Below are 20,737 nucleotides of genomic sequence, written 5' to 3' on the forward strand. Positions count from 1 at the left end.
AAAGCTAATCTGTGGTTAGGGGGTGCCCTCCACCCCCACAAGTTTGTATGTAATTTATCTTACATAAGAAATAGGGACCTTGAACTTAAGTCGGAAACATCACTATCTAAATAATTTGAGGAATTTTTATAGAAAGAAGTGACTATACACAGGAGTTAGTAAATACCGTTTTAAGGCAGACAAGGGCTGAGATTTCCTTAATAGTAATGACATACACTGAATTAAAATGTTTTATTATAGAAAGTTTCTAACGAAAATGTATCACCTGTTCCTTAACTCTGTAAATAATATTAAATTTCTTTGAAACTGGAGTCTGCAGGCACAGGTGTTCTTTGCTCATTACTGTATAACCTCAAGCGCAAGCTTCCAAAAAAGGAAAAGCTTGAGATAGTAGCCATATGGAATTTTTCAGATGAATAACTTTCACGGAGGGAGACCCTTGTGGAAAGTCTGATTCCTTCCTACCCATGAAGGACTGACATGGCCAGCAGATCCCACATCCATGATTCTACCCTGATTATGGGCATCTGTGAGGACGTCACATCGGTCTAAGACAACAGGTACCAATGAAATCATCTAGCCTGCTAGCATATCCTTTAGACAGCAGCCTGTCTGAGGGTCCTTCAGAAGTACATTTACAGTGTCATAAAATTTGTGTTCATATGCCAGCTTATAATACAGGTAGATATCTTCACAGTAGGTGAGTAACTTCTTCAGGTTTTCTGTGACCATATCAGTAGGTTGATGTTGTTTGTATCTAAACAAAGAACCAAGAACATGCAGGTTTTAGTACATTGGGTCCTGAGTGAGGGCTGTTAGCGCTGACATTGCTTGCAGAGGAGAGGGTGCTGGAGTCTGGCAAGTGATCTCATGCCAGCGTCAGAGGTACTTGATATAAATGTTAAAATTGAGTGTGCAAGAAAGCACCTCACACAGAAGTAGCTGTCCTCTCATTTTTAGTGCAGAGCTCCCTAGGCAAACGAATCACATTTGCCAAGCTCTAACCTCGGGATTCTTGACATCCTTTACCATTTGAAGCAGACGAATGGAAAAGCATGTTCCATTAAAGCCATAAAATTCTTGTCTCACTTAAATGCAAGAGACTACACTGAGAAACATTTACAGCCAACTTTCAATACTCACTTTTTAGAAATCTCTTCAAATATATTGGATTTCAGTAATCTTTGCTGCTTAAATTCTTCCAAGTAATTAAAATCTCCTCTAAGAATCACTTTCTGGTACAGAATTTCAGCCCAATCTGGAACAAAGTCGTAGGCCTCAGCCACGATGGAAGCCTGAAAGGGAGGAAGGCGCCATGTGAGCCTGTGGGTGCAAAGCTGAAGGCGCTTGCGGTGGGGACAGGCCTGCCCGTGTTGCAGGGACGGGGTGACTGCCAGCCCTGGCCCAGTGCGTCAGAGCTGGGGAGGCTTGGCTGTTCGTTTCACTCCCATCAGCTCCCAAAGATCTTTCCTTCAGTGTTTTTAATCATCCTAATGATGCATTGATAAAACTTGAGAAAAAAATATTATTCCCAGTAATTCAGCTATAAGGAATAAAAGCAGATTCCCTAATAACCATCCTCACAGCCTGGCACCATTCTGTAAGTGCAGTAACTAACAGACCCGCAGGATCTTACTCTGAACCTAAAGTGTCTCAAGGGCTTCCCAGGGCTGTCGGGCCAGCAGAGATGGCTGCTCAGACAGGACACTGGTAGGGACACCACAGTGCCTCTTCACAGTACTCTGACAGCTAAGTCAGGAGAACTGGACTTCTGCTTCTGTCACCAGCCCTGGCACCTTGGGCAAGCCCCAGGATGAGTCAACGAGGAGATGGCGTTTGTTTACTTACCTGGTAGAATCGAGGAAGGGCCATGATGCAGTCCATTAGTTTGTGGCAACTCAAATTGATGAGCATTGTGTTCTGGCCAGTGTTCAGGAAGTGGATCTGGAGCGTGATCAGCTTGGTGAGCCGGTGACAGTGCTGGGCCTGCCGCACACACGAGTCCTGGGGGACAGCAATGCAGGGAGGCAGAGGGAGAGAAAAACCGGGTTGCTACTGTCTCCCATGTGGACAACGGTACTTGCCCTTTCTGCCCCGGTTGACCCACGACCCCTGCACTTAGAAGGACCTGCAGCCATTAAAGGAGGGAAAAAACCGAGTCCCAGTGCCAGGCTGGAACACTCACAGTTACCTTGGCGTAACTCTCGGCTGCGTCCACAGTCAGGGTCAGGGCCTTCAGCAGCAGCTGCTTCAGCTGGTGCGTGTTCTTGAGGTTGTCCTCTGTAGGGAAGCAAAGGAGGCGGGCTGAGGAGTCTGCCACCAACGTGGCCTCTGGTAGAACCTTGGCAGCTGCTTGTTAACAGGAAGGCAGGAACGTCCCGTTAGAATGGACACATCTCTGGCCCCACAGCCTTCCCTAACTTCATTCTGACATAGGATTCAGGGTCTGCCCCTCCCCATCTCATTTCTCCAGAAACGAGGCAGGCTTCCAAGACGCGGATGACACTTGCGTGCTAGGCTCCGAATCCGAGAGTGCTGAGTGTGACCAGGGCCACCTCTGCTGCTCACGGCCCCATGGGCTCTCACTGTGTGCCCGTGACCTTACTCACCCCAGGGCTGAGATTCAATCAACTTGAGCTGGATGCAGGCAGCCGCCTCGTGGTTCTCGCCAATCTCCCGGCACATGCTGAAGCACAGGGCAATCATGTTGTGCTTCTCGCTGTCCCCTGGACGGCAGCGCTTGATGTAGTCCAGCAGGGCTGTCTTCAGCGTCCCACTCTGCCCGGGAGAGAGCAGGGAAGACCAAGGTCTCAGACACCGCTAGGCAGCCGAAGCCCTTGGTTCTGAAATCCCCTGCCAACTCCGAAGGGGACAAAAATGAGCAAAAAATCTATGAAACTTTGAGCTACCCTTAGTCTTTGTTACCAAAGTCATCTGTGCTGTGGGGTGGATCCTGGCGAAGGCAGAAGCCTTGAAGATACACAGGCTGAACTAATGTTTCCAAGGGTCTGGCCACTCGGGGCCCATGCTGTGGCACACTCGGTTAAGCTGCCTTTCGCAGTATTGGCTGCTCCACCTCAGATCCTGCTCATTTGCCCAGGTCCTTAGTTCCCTACATCCATGTGGGAGACCCAGAAGAGGCTCCTGGTGTTGGCCTGGCCGGGTCCATTTGGGGAGTAAACCAACAGATGGGAATTCTCTCTGGATCCCTCTAACTCTTCCAGATACATTGTGAGACAGTGCTAAGATGAATGTCGTGAGGATATATGGTAACAATGTAGATGTGCACAGCAAGGGCTAGAGAATACCACAGCACCATGGAAGCTGATGGGGAGGAATGCGGTCTTAGGAAGCAGTCTGGATGCAGTTACCATTAATGGAAAACTGTCACATTCCATCTCCATCCGCACAGCAAGGCACTAGCTCTGTTAGAGCATGGAAGTTACGTACGCTGGGGGACACAGAGCTGCTGTTAGCAGTGGCCGTCTCCTGATGGAGGACAGACACTGAGGGCTTTTCTTCCATGTTCTCTTTTCCAAATGTATTACATAGAATTTGCATTATTTTGGGCCCGGTGCAATAGCATAGTGGTTAAAGTCCTCACCTTGCACACGCTGGAATTCCATGTGGGCGCTGGTTCTAATCCCAGCAGCTCCACTTCCCATCCAGCTCCCTGTTCGTGGCCTGGGAAAGCAGTGTAGGACGGCCCAAAGTCTTGGGACCCTGCACTTGTGTGGGAGACCCGGAAGAGCTCCTGGCTCCTGGCTTCAGATTGGCTCAGCTCTAGCCTTTGTGCTCACTTGGGGAGTGAACCATCAGACGGGAGATCTTCCTCTCTCTCCTCCTCTGTATATCTGCCTTTCTAATAAAAATAAATCTTTTTAAAAATTTTGCATTTTTTTTCTATAATTAAAAAAATGTCTTAAATTCAGAAATAAAACTACCTCAAAAACAAAGAACCCTCTGGGGTTTTCAAAGGTAGACCTGGGAACAGGCCTTGGTTGACCCCAATAGCTGAACTTGTCCTGAAACTGGCCACCATTAAAGGGAGATTTTTTTTTTTCCTTTTGTCTATTAATCCTGCTTGGCAGGACCCAGATTCCTAGAAGTGAAAAGTGCATTTTGCTTCAGTTTGACTCTTCAGATGTAAGACTAGCAGAAGCAATGGTGCAGTGATTTGGAAAAAGGTGATGAGACGTAGCTGGTGTCACAGAGCCTGCTGGGGACCCAGGGCGGGTCCAGCCTGGCTATCACCGTAGACGGCCCTACAGCCCTTGTGCCCCAGGCCCGTGTGCTCACTCCTCACACAGCGGGCATCACGCACTCTCCTGGTGCCCTGAGACCCGTCCAAGGGCGTCAGGGGTTGCTGCTCTGGCCAGCACGGGCAGCAGAACCCGAGAACAGTCATGTCTCTGCTCAGCATGTTCACTGCTTGGTGTGTGAACGGAAGCTACCGCAGGGTGCGTCCCAGCCCGTGACGGGGCTGACCCCCAAGAAGAGCTGCACCTCCCACGTGCCAGCCTGGAGCTTGTTGCTTTGCACTTACCGGATCCAACTTCTTCCTCATCAGCACTTCAAAGTAGTGCTTGTTGTGCAGCAGGTCGAATATATACGTCATCTCGTTGTACCTTCCAATGCCGGTGAGGAGACGCACCTGAAGGGAGCGTGGCTGTGTCACTGGAGTTCTGAGGCAGACCACCGGCCCCAGCAGCTGGCTGTGTTCAACTGCCCACCTGTAGAGGGGCAGGGCCAAGACCAGGCTGCCATGCTAGCTCCTTCCCCCATGCCCAAAAAGGGGGCTCCTTTGCCAGCCACCGGGACGCCACTGGCCACACTGTCGTTTCTAAGAGCGACTGTCAAGTGCTAAAGAGCTCCGGCAGGTCTTCCTCTTCCCGCCATTCCTCATTGGTGGCGAGTGCAAGGACAGAGACCACGGACACAGGCTGGAGTCAGAGATGGGCCTTACCCTTGTTTGGGAGAGAAGAGTGTCAGCTCCCCAGACAAGGGCTGTGACAGCCTAAACAGTGGAATAAGTCCTCCGGCTTTCTGCTCCTTTGCAGCAGTGTTTGATTCTGACACAAACCAGAATCGAGACAGGGCTGAGCCAAGACACACCCACAAAGCACAGAGGGGCAGAGTTCCCTGGGGCACACCAGCTCCGGGCTGGCCCCGGGCCCTTCTGCTGCTCTCCAAGGCTGCAGGATGGAGGGAGCGACTCACCACCAGTCCATACTCCTCACTGGGGGCCAGGTGGTTATCTGTGAGCATCCGGGCAGCCTGCAGGACTCGGGCGATGCCCTCCATGTGACACGTCAGGCTGAAGCAGTGATGGGCCAGGATCAGGAGCTCTGTGGCTGGGCAGGAGGGACACTGGTTAAGACAGCATTACATACCCTAGCCACTCTCACCTTTATCTGGCAAGAGGCAAAGGGGCTAGGAGAAAACACACCAGTTCAGGGCCTGTGGGGTAGCCTAGTGGCTAAAGCATTGCCTTGCATGTGCCGGGATTATGTATGGGTATTGGTTTGTATCCTGGAGGCAGCTCCACGTCCCATCCAGCTCCCTGCCTGTGGCCTGGGAAAGCAGTAGTGGACAGCCCAGAGCCTTGGGACCCTGACCCTGCACCTGCGCCGGGAGACCTAAATGGAGTTCCTGGCTCCTGACTTTGGATTAGCTCGGCTCTGGCTGTTGTGGTCACTTAGGGAAGGAACCACTGGTCTCTCCTCTGTAAACCTGTCTTTCCAATAAAAATAAATCTTAGAAAAAGCACCAGTCCAGAGAGGGCTCCCTAGGACTCTGCTGGGGTCCCCAGCCCCCCAGCACTAACTGTGGACAGTCCCCCTGGGACAGCCCTGGGAGTTAACCCTCCTTAGACAACCTATCGGTAGCCATTCCTCCAAAGGCCCCGCAAGCGAGAGCAAGGCCCCGGCCGCCCGAGGGAATGCCTGTCAGGGTAAGCCCAAGGCATTCTGTGCTGTATCTCAGTGGGAGATTTGGAACCTGCGCAGCTGCCCTGTGGATTTCTAGATTAGGGTGAGATTTGGTGACATACAGATCTAAAAGTACCACCCCATTGTAAGCAAAGTTAAAGAGCAAACACAGAAAGCTTGTCAGGGTGAAGATTCTGAAAGGGGTCCCCAGCCTGAGCTCATGCTGTGCCCACCTGCTGCCCACTGAGCACTGACAGCTGAGCCTTCAGGCCCGTGTGTGGACACTTCCTGTGGACAGAAACCTGCCGTGCACCTGAACACACTGGCCCGTGAGGGTGAGGGCCAGGACGGCTGTTGACCGTGGCCTCAGCACAGACGGCTAGCAAGCCTGCACTCATCAGTAACAGCTGGAAAGAGGCACAGAGGGGCCGTTTGAAAAAAAAAAAATGGAAGCAATCATCCAGTTTTCCCCAATCCTCGACCCTTCTCGCCTTAATCCACATGGGCATGCATCCATCTCAATCATGTAAACATCAAAAATAAATTTAAAAATGAATGGGGCTCCTTAACCATCAAAAAAAAAATCTGTGTGTGTGTGTAAATAAAAAAGCCTTAAAATGGGCGAACCCCTGAGTCAGTCATTTATTTTAGGAAAACATCCCAGATGTACCAGAGGTTTGTCTATTAATAATGTTTCTCAGAGTCGTTAATGAAAACAAGCAACCTCAAGGTCCTAGAACAGTATAAAATTTTCAGTTGCATATCAGAAATACTGTGTAACTATTACTATTCTATCAAAGGCTATTTCAATGTAAGAACATCCTAAATGACAGCATACTCATATATGTAGTTGGCAGTATAATCCCATTTTCAAACAAAGAAAACTTTAGTCTTGCACAGGAAGCTCAGACACACAGGCCTGTGGAAAACGAGCAGGCTTTGAAATTGCACAGGCTGCGCTCCAGCCCAGCTCCAGCCCAGCTCCAGCCCAGCTCCACCGGGCCAGGCCGTACCAGGGGACCTTCCCCATGCTGCCTTTCCTCCCCTTCAAAAATGGGCCAACAATGCCCGCTTGGCCGCGTGACATCCCCACAGGACCTGCCCTGCTGGAGTCCTCCCTCACACACTTTGTAAATGCTCTTCAGTGAACACGTGGCTTCCTACCAGGAACCTGAAACACTGCAGGGTAGGTATCTGGGCAGGAACAGGGACCCACAGAGTTCCAGAGAGACTCCCCCAGGACAGCATACAGCATCCGTACACATGAGAGAAAAGGCCAAGCACTTACTGCAAGCCAGCTCCCCGTGAGGGACGGAGGAGATCCTGTCCAGCAACTTCATGCCCACTAACGTGCGGTCCGGACACAGGGCAGTCAGCGCCAGGAACGCCTGACTTTCTTCCGCAGGACTGCACGTCTGCTTAGGGCCTGTACAGAAACAGGTTTCTGTGCCTGAGAAGGGGGGACAGGAGCTCCAGCTGACTCCGCTCCCTGCCCCCTGAGAAGGGGATGACCCGCCCTCCACTAGCTCTTCGCTTGCTCAGCTCAAAGACCCGGGCCTGGGGTCGCCTCTTTATCTCCCAAGAGGGCACCACTGCTCCACACGGTCCCAGGACGCCACAAAGCTCAGCATGGTCAACGCGATCTGTCCTCTCCCAAGTGCTCTGTGAGCAGCAGGAGAGTGTGCCACGAATACGGCCTGCAAACCGCGGGCCCTGGGCACCGGAGTGTGCTGGGGGGCCGGGAACCCTGGGGGTGACGCACCTGTCCCCTCTGAAGGGGTCAGCAATTCCTGGGTCACTTCTTCAGCCACGAGGTCAGCCACGGTGCTTGGCTCGAGGCCCTGGGTGCTGATGAAGGCCTGGGCGCGCCTGCATCGATCAGGCCGATGAGAAGCCAAGATGGCACGGAGCGTGGCCTGGCCATCCTGGGCGGCGACATCCGTATAGGAACAGCCCAGCTCCTGTGGGGAAGCCAGGAGAAAGGCCAGGAAGGCTCCGCTGAGATCCCTGATGAGCAAACATCACTGCTGTCTGGGCTTACAGACTTCTCCGGTGGGGTAAGCGTCGTTCTGTGCCCTTTGGGATGGCTCCCCACCAGGCCAGCAGTCAGAAAGGCTTGTCTTCAGACAAGTGACTCTTGCAGGACAGCGATCTTTCCAAATATGATGGCATGTAAGGAAGCTGCTGACACACTAGCTCACACGGGCCATCCTCTGTTGCTACTGCAGCAACAAGACCTCGCAAGTCCTCCCCGGTGCTAAGGTCCTTGAAGCAGCACTCAGCTTTGTCACTGCCTTGACCTTGCACAGCCCATCTACTGTTCTTGCCCAATAAGGGCACGGCCACACATGTCCTGGCTGCAGTCTGTGGTTATCACATTCCACGTGGAAGGTTCCACACAAGCACCAAGGGAAGCCGGACTCAGCCATCTCAACGGGAGCCTCCTGCTCAAGCTGTCACTTACAGCCGCGGCACCAGGGCCATGGCAGCACCCTGCTCCAGCCCTCTGGCTGGCCGAGTCCAGCTGGAATTCCAAATGCCCTGGCCTGTGGCCCAGTATCCTCCCTGCTCCCTACCTGTTCCTCAGGGACAGCCTCACAAGGGCCAACATGCTGACGGAGCCCTGCCCCCATCATCCTCCGAGGGGATGCGGAGGCCACGCCCAGGATCCCCCAGCTTCCCATGTGGACACTCAGCTCCAGCACATACCTTGGCCAGCTCATAAAGACAGAGCACCTGCCGACAGTAGTTCTTCCCGTGCAGGCACTTGCTGGCCAGCATCTCCAGACGGACCAGCACTTCATCCCCGGGAGGCACCATCGCACATGACTGGCTCTCCAAACTGGAGGCTGGAAATACACAATTTGGGGGTGGGGTGAGGATCCTCGCTGGAGGGTCAGATACCTTCTTCCCAGCTCCCCAGGACTCCCTGCACTGCATACCCTGGATTCCTGACTCTGGAACCTGGTGAGAGCTCTAACAAAAGCACCAAGAGCGTGCCACCTAACCCCAGCCTCCCAGTGCTGCGAATGAGCCACATCACCCCAAGGGCACTGCCCAGCACCAGCCCACGGCACCCTGCATCCACACACTGCCCTCTTGTGCCACGCCCCCCTCTGAGTCAGTCTTTCACATACTCATTTCTAAACTGCAACAGCTGCATCCCTGGTTTTAAATGGAGTTCTCAGCCTGAAGTGATAAAAAGCTTTCTTATTTTGATTACATGAGTTCTACTAGGAAGAAGGCAGAAAATACTTTGCAATAGTAAAAACAAAATGAAGTTCTAAGTATCAGTAAAGCACTGCTAAGCCACAGCACGGCCCCGCGCGATTCCGCAGGCACTATGAAGAAAGGGGCCGATCTGTCTGTACTGGCAGGTGGTGTCACCTTGCCTCTGTAAACAGTAAACGTGTGCGCGCCCACTCCGCACACAGAATGCTGCCAGGCAAGGAAGCCACAGTGTTCCGGGAAGCGGGCGGTGGCGGCAGAGGACGGCCTCGGTCCTGCAGGCGTGACTGCCGTGTGTGAAGTGCTCCCCTCACGCACCACACCTCTGCATCACGGACAGACGCCACGCAGAGCATGTGGTGCCGGCTTTGCGTCCTTCCTGGGCGCTCCAGCTCCTGGCAGGATGGAATAGCTCCTTCCCCTCCCGGGTCTCGCTCACTGGATCCCATGTAAAACCTGGACATGACAGCGGCGGCAGCAGGGCCACCCACACAGCTCAACACGGGAGCAACCAGACCCACCCTAAGGAGCCAGAAAGGGAACTTCGCGTTCCTGGCTCCCCCGTCCAGCCCCCAGGCGACCCCTCTGCAGGGGGCAGGAGTGACAGAAGCCAAATGGCAGCAAGATGAGCCAGAGCCCTGAGAGGAGGTACTGTGACCCAGAGGGGGCAGCACCCCACGCTCCCTGTACCAGCCTCCAGGTACCCGGCCCTGAGAACAGGCCGGCAAGCGAGTGTGGGGGTGGGCAGCCATAACCAGGTCTGTCTCTGTCACACTGCCTTTCAAATAAAAATTTTTTTTAAAGATTTGCTGATTTTTATTGCAAAGTCAGATATACAGAGTGGAGGAGAGACAGAGAGAAAGATCTTCTATCCAACAATTCACTCCCCAAGTGGCTGCAATGGCTGAAGCTGAGCCAATACAAAGCCAGGTGCCTTGAGCCTGCTTTGGGTCTCCCTCATGGGTGCAGGGTTCCAAGGCTTTGGGCTGTCCTCGACTGCTTTCCCAGGCCACAGGCAGGGAGCTGGATGGGAAAGTGGGGCTGCTGGGATTAAAACCAGTGCCCATTTGGGATCCTGGCATGTTCAAGGCAAGGACTTTAGCCACTAGGCTACTGTGCTGGGCCCTCAAATAAATCTTTTTAAAAATAATATAAAACCATTGGGAAGGAGAGTCAGAGAGCTAGAGTGGCCTTCTCCCCTCTGGTCACTCCCCAGATGCCCACATAGCCATGCTAGGCTGAAGCTAAAGCTGAGATGCAGGAACTCAACCCAGCCGCAGGAGCGCAGTGACCTGAGCTGTCACCATGGGCCCAGGCTCTGCATGAACTGCAAACCAGGGCTGTGAGCTGGGGGCAGGCATCAAACCCAGGTACTCGGCTGTGAGATGTGGGCAAAAACCCACCTCAAAAAAGTAGTCTGTTCACGCTTGTTTGTTTTTAAAGTGTACGAAGATGTAAGAGAAAAGCGCCTGGGACGTAAAGGGAGCACAGTGAGGTGCCTCCACGCCGCAAGCTTCCCACCGTCTAACTGAGGTGGGAAAATTTTGAGTCTTAAGTATATTGTGAAAATGTAGGACTATCATTTTAAGCTCTAAAACACCTAATTGTACAAAGATACACAGTCAAAATCACAATGAATTAAATGGATAAATAAAAAATCGTCAGATAACACACAAAGCAGAGAAAAATGGCTTCACTTGAAAAGCAAACTATCCAAACTCAATCAAGATGAAAAACGGCCCTGAGAATTCCTGTAATTACTACAGAAATTGAATTCATACCTAAAAATCTTCTAATAGGCCCTGACACGGTGGCCTAGTGGCTAAAGTCCTTGCCTTGCACGCACTGGGATCCCATATGGGCGCCAGTTTGTGTCCCGGCTGCTCCACTTCCCATCCAGCTCCCTGCTTGCGGCCTGGGAAAGCAGTCGAGGACGGCCCAAGGCCTTGGGACCTTGTACCCGCGTGGGAGACCCGGAAGAGCTCCTGGCTCCTGGCTTTGGATCGGCTCAGCCCTAGCCATCGCAGACACTCGGGGAGTAAATCAGTGGAAAAAGATCTTTCTCTCTGTAAATCTGCCTTTCCAACAAACATAAATAAATCTTTAAAAAAAATGACAATCTAAGAAATCTAGATTTAGATGGTTTTACTAATAAATGCTACTAAACATTTGAAGAAATACATCATTTACAATAATTTTCAAAAAATCAAAATACTTTCAATTTATGAAACCCAGAAGTCCCCTAATACAAAAAGCCAAAACCAACTTTCATATCAATATTCCTCATGAATATAAATGCAAAAAACCCTTAAAATAATAACAAATCCGTTCTAGCAATATTATCAAAAAAGAATAACGCATCAAAACTGCATAATTTGCCCTAGGGATATAAGGATGGTTTAATATTTGAAAATTAATCCACAATATTTGTAGTCCAACAGAAGGAAAAAGTTCATTATCCAGTCAACAGAGGGGAAAAAACTGGACAGCATTTAACCTTGATTCATTACCGCAAACCTCCAGTAAACTGGGAAAGGAAATGTCCTGAACACGACAAAGCATGCCATCCAAACATCTGTACCTTCAAAGACTTTCCCTCTAACAGGGAAACGAGGCCGGCCTCCCGTCTCCCCTTCAGCTGCTGCTGAGGGCCGGCCCAGTGCGCAACCGCGGGGACAGGGAGTAACAGGCACGGGGCTGGCAAAGGGGGAAATACCACCATCTTTGCACATGACAGGACTATCTAGGCCGACAACCCCCAGGAATCCACAAGGAATCTCCTAGAAAAAAAACAAGCTCAGCACAGAAGCCAACCTTATATCTGCACCATGACAACTGGAACCGTGATGTGAGTGGCACAGCACGTTAAGCCTTCACTGGCCACACCCACATCAGTATCAACTTGGCTTGTCAGTTTGAATTCCAGTGGCTCTGCTTTTAATCTAACTCCCAGCTAACCTGCCTGCAAAAGCAGCAGAAGAGGGCCTACACGCTTGGGAGACCAGGATGGAGTTCCTGGCTTCTGGCTCTGGCCTGAACCAGCTCCAGCCATTGCAGTCATTTGGGAAGCACACCAACAGATGGAGTATCTTTCTCTAAATCTGCTTTCTAAATAAAAACAAATCTTCACTTGACCTTGGAGAAAAGGCCGGAAGCAATTGGAAATAAATCTTAAAACAAAACTCGGTGAGAAGGCTACAGGGCAGACGGATCCCCTCTACACGTTTCTCGAGGACCGTCTGGGTCGCGATCACCCGCCCCGGCGATCACCCCTGGCTCACCGACCCTCCCGCCCAGGGCGCGCAGCAGCGGCGCTTGCGGTGCAGGCTGCAAGCACGCAAGCGCCTCACTTACTGCTCTGGACTTTCCTCAGAGGAGCCGCAAGCTCTTCCTCCTCAGGAGGCTCCGTACCGTGCAGGAGGGCCGGGGTCTCCGGCTGCAGGTCACCCACGCCAGCGGCCCCCGCGGCCAGCGCTCTGCAGTGCAGCACCAGGGCGACGTCGCGGTCATAGAAGCGGAAATAGCGGCTCACTCGGCTCGCCTCGTGCACGTGGCCATCGTCCAGCAGGCGGCCCAGCAGGAAGTGGAGTGACTCCTGCTGCCCCCCGTCCAGCCTGTCCCCACGCGTCTCTCCGGACGGAAGGCCATCGAGTTCCAAGTACTTGGGCGTGTTTAGAGCACCCAGCTTGGAGAAGGAGAACTCACGGGCTAAGCTCTCAAAGGAAAGTTCACCACTTGTGGAGATCTGATGAGAAAATCCGGGCTCCAGCGCCGCCTGGCTTCCCCCGAGGGTGTGCTGCGTGATGCGACAGAGCCAGATCTGCTTCTCCAGCTCCTCCAGCTGCTCCAAGGGCACGGGGTCATCCCGGGCAAGCCAGTGCCCTGCCAGGGTGAGCAGCAGATGGCGTTCCTCGACGTTGGCCTGCCCTCCTGGGTCTGGGTGCTCACACGCCAGGAGAGCCTGGCCCGAGAAAAAGGAAGAAGCTGCTTGGCTTGAAATGGAATTTTTCTGAAAATGGTCATGGCACTTTTTCCAAAAGTCCGCCCTTGCTTGTGTCTGGGACCACTGCTGGTCATGCCTCAGCGCCTGCATTTCCTGTGTTACCTGTGAAATATGACAAAGTAAATTTTTAACCCTTCCTGGATAAAGAACACTACGAATGTTAATGTCCCTATGGATGCCACGCTTATTAAAACCAAATCAATTCAGAATATACAACTACGGATAGATGTTCCCAGATATTTTAAGATGGCCCTGGAAAGCTAAGGCATGAAACCATCATCAACTAACTGATGAGATTCAAGAGCTGGCCACTTGTATTTAATTTTTTCCAAAAGAAAACAGTTGTAGCGTGTTCTGTGAGATACAGCATGTAAGTGTGCATTTCTCAAAGAAAGGGCAGCCCAAGCCCACCCATTTCTCGTCAGACTCAGTTATCTGAAAGGCAGAACGACAGTGACAAGACAAGAGATCATCTCCCCGCTGGTAACTCCCAAATGCCAGGCAGACGCTGGGAACCAGCAACTCTGGGTCGGCATGCGGGTCTGGGTACGTGACCAGGAGGCTGCATTGCGAGCTGAGTGGCTGACTCAGACAGGCATCCCAAGTGGTGGCTTGACCCACCGAGCCACAACACCTGCTCCTCACCCACTTCTGAAAGTAACGTGTACGTCCAAAGTAAAAAGAGCCTCATTTAATGCCGGTTTCAAAAGCTAACACTTTAAGTCACTTAAAGCACTAATGATACCTCTTTGATAACCAAGTCGTCCACGGGTAACTCAGCTAATTCTGCTACCCTCCTGGCCAAGGCGAACTGTCCATCTGTTTGCAGTCTTTCCAGAACAGATCTGCACTCAAGCTGGAAGCTGTCGCTGCTGTAGTGGATAACGACCTCCCGGCTCATGGCTATGGACGTGTCCCTCAGGATCCGGCTCAGAGCGCACAGCTGCTTCACATCTGGACCTGTGCCAGGGAGAAGAGCCATCAGTAAACCACTACAGCTGCCCCAACGGCCCCAGCGGCTAGGGACCGAGGGGGAAATATGTGTATTTAACATAGTAATGTGGTTAACAGAAAACTGATTTATTTTTAAACATTTATTTAATTTTTATTGCAAAGTCACATATACAGAGAGGAGGAGAGAGAGAGAGGAAGATCTTCCATCTGATGATTCACTCCCCAAGTGAGCACAATAGCCGGAGCTGAGCCAATCTGAAGCCAGGAACCTGGAACCTCTTCCGGGTCTCCCACATTGGTGCAGGGTCCCAAAGCTTGGGCCATCCTCCACTGCTTTCCCGGGCCACAAGCAGGGAGCTGGATGGGAAGTGGGGCCGCAGGGATTAGAACCAACACCCATATGGGATCCCAGTGCGTACAAGGCAAGGACTTTAGCCACTAGGCCACAGCGCTGGATCCAGAAAACTTATTTATTTTACTGAAAAGTACCTTAAGCCCTATGGTGACTGTTACAAAATCAAACATATCAAAGATAAGCCTGTAAAAATTTTAGCAAAATCTGACTGAATTTTCAAGCCGTTAGGCAAAAGCCGTTAGAGACTAGCACATCGACTCACCTGTAGCTCTGGCTTCGCCTACGGGGCACAGCTCGGAGGCCCTCCGTGCACGGCAGCGCAGTAACCTTGGGAACACTTACCTGAAACTTTATCCTACACTGATGAAATCTGCTGGACTCACCGGCCATTTGTTCGGCCAACAAAAGCATGTACTCAGCACAGGAAGACCCAGCTGAGCGCCCCCTGATGTCACTGGGAAATGGCTGCTCTCAGTAAGAGTTCCCTGCCAACAAGTCCCGGAACAAGGTTTGCTCCCAACTCTCAAGCAGCTTACACAGAACCTGACGTGAGGGAGGAACGTGAGCGACAGTCCCTGGAAGGTTCTTTCTAACGCCCCCTGCTGGTCGTTCCAGGGACAACCCGCACGGTAACCACCAAAATGGCCTTGCTGGTTCTTTGCTGGCATCACAGCAAGCACAGGCTTTCTGAAGAGTATTTTTGTTCTGTAGTATATACAAGTTACACAGATATAACAAATACTCTATAAAAAATGAAAACGTGTATAAATAAAAGTATTAAAATAATGGCTAACAATGTACTGAATCCTACTAATTAGTAATAACTATGGCAAACACCAGAAAACTAATTTCTGAAAAAAAATATTATAGAGTAAGGAAAACACCTGCATATTCCAGGGACTTTTAGTTTGGTTGTCATGGCAGCTGACAAGCACAGCCTTGCACACCCTGCACTTTGCAAACAACCCTGTCTCCCTCTGGTCATCAGACCCACAGCCTATAACATCCGGCACCAAGTTTAGCACTAAGTCAGTGTTCCGTGTAAGCCTGGGCAATCTAGCTGACGATCTATGAGTTTGAACATGATAAATATAATCCTGGTAACGAAAAGGTCAGAATCTAGTGTTAAAGAAAACCATGATCATTCAAAAAATCACTGGAATTATCAAACAAGTGAGAAAAACCCTTGGGCCCCTCGGCTTGTTTGCTGTAAGCTTAGAGGCTGCCAAGCACACCGTGCTTCCAAAGCGTCCCGGGGGACTTAGGCATTCTTGAAGTGGGCTGTTGATCCCCAACCATTCTCAGGTGGCCTGCCAGAGGTCGGGTTGTGCCGTGGCCGGTCAGGGGGCAAACCTGGCTATTTGATATGCATTTTAATTTCCTGACAGCCCTTCTAAATCTCCCACGATTAGGAAAGCTAGCTTCTTAATGGCAGCGTAACTGGAGGGACAGTCTTACCGTCACGGAAGAGATGTTGCACCCCAACACACAGCTCCAAAACCTTCCCCAGCTCGTACTGGGTCTCGCACTGCTGTGGCAGCAGCTTCAGAAGGAAACACACCTGATCCTCCAGCCACGCGGCAGGGATGGCGGGGTGGGTCTCCGCGGCTGCCTCGTCCGGCTAGGGAGAGTAAAGACAGAGCGGCTTGGGGAAAGGGTTCATGGGAACCGCCAGTGGAAACTTTTGGAATCAGGACAATTTTAGACAGCTCAGACACTCTCAGAAGTCATCTGTTCCTAGCGGGTGTTGATGTGGGTCCTTTCAAATGGCAAGAAGTGCTGCTTAGAGAGCTCGTGAGGAAGAGCCATCCTCAGCGGGCCTTGCACTCCATCCCTACGGGAAGGGCCCGTGCAGGGAGCCATGTGTGAGAGAGGCCAAAGCTGAAGCCTGTCAGCACCTCAAGCATCCAGTGCCAGGTCAGCAGTCCTGTGCCTGCTGTGCAATCAAACACTCAGCAGCTTTTTTAGAGAGGTATCTAGCCCACCCATGAGTCCACAGGATTTTAAACTCATGCGTGCCCAGCACAGTAGCCTAGCAGCTGAAGTCACCTTGTACATGCCAGAATCCCATATGGGCTCCAAATCGTGTCCTGGCAGCCCCGCTTCCCATCCAACTCTCTGCTTGTGACTTGGGAAAGCAGTTGAGGATGGCCCAGGGCCTTGGGACCCTGCACCCATGAGAGATACCCAGAAGTAGTATCTGGCTCCTGGCTTCAGATCGGCTCAGCTCTGGCCATTGCGGCTAGTTCCTTTCTGTCTCTCTTCCTCTCTGTATATCTGACTTTCTAATAAAAATGAAATAAATATTTTTTTCTTTTAAAAAAAGCAGCAGTCCAGGGCTGCTAGTACTTTCCCAGTAGCTTACATCCTTGTTAGAGAATGCTTATTTCAATTAAATGCTAAAAATTAAGCGAGGACTCCAAGCAGCAAGCTCTATTTGCCTTAAGTGAGTGTAGCAGACACCGGTCGCCCACTGCAGGACTAGCAGGCGCAGGCAGAGAGCAAGCGGAGCGAGGCTTTCCCACCTGATGTCTGTTTTTATATCAATGCATTATTTCTTGAAAGACACATGTACACGCACACATACAGACATCTGAGATCCTCCATCCACTGGCTCACTCCCTATCACGGGGCAGGGCCTCACACGCCAGGAGCTGGGAACGCCACCCGAGTCCCCACCTGGCCTTTCCTGCCACGCAGCTGCCACAGGTGGGGGGTGGGACTGCAACCAGCATGAGACGCGTGGGCTGCACGGGAATCAAGCAGTGGGCCAACGTGCTGAGCCATCACGTGTGTCCCCCGATGTTCCCCTTTCTGACTTCATTCCCCGTTTGTACTTAGTCTTTTGCTTTACAGTATTTTTGAGAAATTATTTGGTTTTTAGTCACTGTGTTTTCATAGCACACTCCAGACTTCATACAACATATTCACAAAACTAGTGGGCCTTTTGGTACGACTGAAACTTAACTTGGTTGAAGAATTATGGGAGCAGGGAGGGCCCCGGTATGATGGCTCAATGGCTAAATCCTCACCTTGCAAGTGCTGGGATCCCATACGGATGCCAGTTTGTGTCCCAGCTCCTCCACTTCTCATCCAGATCCCTGTTTATGGCCTGGGAAAGCAGAGGATGGTTCAGTTCCTGGGGACCTGTACCCCTGTGGGAGACCCAGAAGAAGGTTCCTCTTCAGATCATCTCACTTCCAGCTCTTATGGCCACTTGGGGAGTGAACCAGTAATGGAACATCTCTCTATATATGTAACTCTGGCTTTCAAGAAGAAAGCAAATCTTTAAAAAAAAAATATTTATAGGGTCCTTGAACACACAGGGATCCCATATGGACACTGTTTCTAATCCCGGTGGCTCCGCTTCCCATCCAGCTCCCTGCCTGTGGCCTGGGGGCGCAGTTGAGGATGGCCCAGAGCATTGGGCCCCTGCACCTGCGTGGGAGACCAGGAAGAAGCTCCTGGCTTGAGATCGGCGCAGCACCAGCTGTTGTGGCACTTGGGGAATGAGTCATTGGACGGAGGGTCTCTGTCTGTCCTCCTCTGTATACAACTACCTTTCCAATGAAAACAAATACATAAAAATATTTAAAATATGCTAATAAGCAATATAACATTAGTTTATTTCATCTGTGTCTAGTGCCGAGGTAGGCCGTAGACTTAATTGGATCTGTGTTATTTACTGTTTTATTTTTTTAAGACTTCTGCATTTTTTTTAAAGATTTATTTATTTTTATTGGAAAGTCAGATATACAGAGTGAAGGAGAGACAGAAAGATCTTCTTTTCATTGGTTCACTTCTCAAGTAGCCGCAATGGCTGCAGCTGAGCCGATCTGAAGTCAGGAGCCTCTTCCAGGTCTCCCATGTGGGTGCAGGGTCCCAAGTCCTTGGGTTGTACTCTACTACTCTCCCAGGCCACAAGCAGGGAGCTGGATGGCAAGTGGAGGAGCCGGGACATGAACCAGCACCCAAATGGGATCCCAGCAGTTGCAAGGTGAGGATTTAGCCACTAGGGCATCACGCCAGGTCCTGCCTATTTTGCTCACATTGTGAAGGTCACTCTGAAGGCTTAGTGTAACACTAGGATGTCTGGGGCCGGGATGTGCCTTGCAGAGGTACAATATTCCCTTCAATGGAATGCCAAGATTGCCAAAATCTTCAATTAACAAATGAAATGTCTCATAAGAGCTGGTGTCACATCGCTGCTATCTCCTTAGCTCTAGCTGGAATCTCAACCTCTTACTTTCTTCCCTATGTTCTCTGCAGCCTTGCCTAGTTCTTCTCTCATCCTCCTGCTCTAAATTCCAGCAGGGCTTATCCACCACCTTAACAGGAAAGCTACTGTGCTCCGGGAGCCCGCCTTCCCACTGAGGACAATTTAAGATTACCATGAGAAAAAAATGTGGGGTGTTAGCTCATTATTAGCTACTACAGTGCCTGAATACTTCTGTGACCTTTCCGATCAAACTTTGATTTTTATGTTTTGTGATTTTCTTAAAAATAGTTTCATTTATTTATTTAAAGGGCAGTAACAGAGGAGGAGGAGGAGGAAGAGAGAGATTTTACATTTGCTGGTTTATTTCCCAAATGGCTGCAACAGCCAGGACTGGGCCAGGCTGAAGGTGGGAGCTCGCAACTCCATTTGGGTCTCCCACGTGGAGCACAGATGGCAATGAACTTGGACCATCCTTCACTGCTTTCCCAGGCACAGTAGCAGGAAGTTGGTAGAGCAGCCAAGACAGAATCTTAGTGGAGGCTTAACCTACTGCACCACAATGCGGACCCTGGACTTAGAATCTTGGAAGAGTCCAAGTCTCAGTACTTCTATCCCTAATGCTTCATCTTCTTGATGATTCCAAAAATTAGTTGGGATTAGGACTTGAGTTCTTTATTATTATCTTTAAAGCACCTTGAAAATATATATATATATTTTGGGAGGCAGAGTTACAGAGAGGGTGGCGTGAAGACAGAGATCCACTGGTTTACTCCCGGAATGGATTGCAAGAACCAGGGCTTCAGGCTGAGGCCAAGAGCTTGATCTGGGTCTCTCATGTTGACCGAGGGATCCAAGGACCTAGGGGCATCTTCTGCTGCTTTCCCAGGCACATTTGCAGGAAGCAGGATCCCTAGTGGAGCAGCAGCCAGGATTTGAACCAGCTCCCTTGATATGCCAGCACAGCAGAGGCAGCTTTACCCACTATGCTACAGCACCAGCCTCACTATTTAAAAGCTTGTTTGCCCAACTCTTGCTTTAAAAAGCAACCATATGCTGATGCTGCAGCTGGCTGGAGGAAAGGCCCTTCGGAAGTGTGGAGGTGTGGGAGACTGGAGGCATGGGAGCATCTACTTTCTCCTCTGCAGGGCTTGGGAAGGGCCAACAGGCAAGACGGCAGCTGTGAGGACTGCAGCCCTGCGGACCAGCAAGCCTGCTTTCTGTGCCTGAGAAACCCCAGGCAAGTTCAAACAGTGGACTCAGTATTTCCAAATATGTGAACTTTAAGTCTTGGTGACGGTTACTACCGCTGTGACTGAGAACAAGCCTGTACTTAGGTGTTTCAAAACACATGGGTATATGTCAAAAGGCTTAAGGGGGAAAAAATGGAATTAGAAGTTTATTTGGGCATGAAAAATACTTGCAATACATGCAGAGTTTCTGCTTAGCACAACTTTTTCCATGAACTTTCTCACATTGCAGAACTCCTAAGGCGTAAAGAAGGCAAAAAGTGCTAAGAACTCTTAAACAGGACTAAGGCTTGTTCCCTTTCCTTTATTCTAGTTTTCTTTATATATATATGAAATATATATATTTATTGCATATTATATGTTATAAATATACATTAAACATATATATGTTTAATATACTTGACATGATTAATTGGTCCCAGACAAGCATCTGACTAGGCAAAGCCAGAAACTAATCATAAAGTTCAACATTACCTGCACAGGAACCACAGAAAAAAAATTCTGATTTTCTGTAACTAATGCAATATGTGTGTGTGTGTGTGTGTGTGTGTGTGTGTGTGTGTGTGTGTGTGTGTGTGTGTGTGTGTGTTTAAAAATTCTTTTACAAAGAGCAGGGGAGATACTCTATCCACTGGTTCATTTCCCAAATAGCTGTAAAGGCCAGGGCAGAGTCAAGCTGAAGCCAAGATCCAGGAGCTTCCTCCAGGTCTCCTTTGTGGGTCGCAGGGCCCAAGCATTTGGGTCATCTTCCCACTGCTTTCCCAGGCATATCAGTAGGGAGCTGGATTGGAGGTGGAGCAG

At 50.6% G+C, this 20,737-nt stretch overlaps 1 protein-coding gene across 3 annotated transcripts in view; it reads right to left on the reverse strand.

Annotated features, from left to right (window-relative positions):
• Positions 1 to 345: 345 nt before the first annotated feature.
• SPG11 (SPG11 vesicle trafficking associated, spatacsin) overlaps positions 346 to 20,737 on the reverse strand; it is an 81,455-nt gene continuing 61,063 nt past the window's right edge. For 2 of the 3 annotated variants that reach the window (XM_040969354.1, XM_040969353.1), the window contains exons 28-40: positions 15,929 to 16,091; positions 13,907 to 14,121; positions 12,513 to 13,263; positions 8,640 to 8,779; positions 7,693 to 7,891; positions 7,219 to 7,356; positions 5,221 to 5,354; positions 4,547 to 4,654; positions 2,610 to 2,778; positions 2,192 to 2,280; positions 1,849 to 2,004; positions 1,144 to 1,295; positions 346 to 757 (exon numbers count right to left, since the gene is read on the reverse strand). In XM_040969354.1, the coding sequence (XP_040825288.1) occupies positions 577 to 757; positions 1,144 to 1,295; positions 1,849 to 2,004; positions 2,192 to 2,280; positions 2,610 to 2,778; positions 4,547 to 4,654; positions 5,221 to 5,354; positions 7,219 to 7,356; positions 7,693 to 7,891; positions 8,640 to 8,779; positions 12,513 to 13,263; positions 13,907 to 14,121; positions 15,929 to 16,091 (2,595 nt within the window). In that variant the 3' untranslated portion in view covers positions 346 to 576. The remainder of the gene's footprint in view (positions 758 to 1,143; positions 1,296 to 1,848; positions 2,005 to 2,191; positions 2,281 to 2,609; positions 2,779 to 4,546; positions 4,655 to 5,220; positions 5,355 to 7,218; positions 7,357 to 7,692; positions 7,892 to 8,639; positions 8,780 to 12,512; positions 13,264 to 13,906; positions 14,122 to 15,928; positions 16,092 to 20,737) is intronic. The other variant, XM_040969355.1, reaches the window with a different exon arrangement.

This window comes from Ochotona curzoniae, unplaced genomic scaffold, assembly GCF_017591425.1.
Source record: "Ochotona curzoniae isolate NIBS_2020 unplaced genomic scaffold, NIBS_Ocur_1.0 scaffold_4701, whole genome shotgun sequence".
Classification (NCBI taxonomy): domain Eukaryota; kingdom Metazoa; phylum Chordata; class Mammalia; order Lagomorpha; family Ochotonidae; genus Ochotona; species Ochotona curzoniae.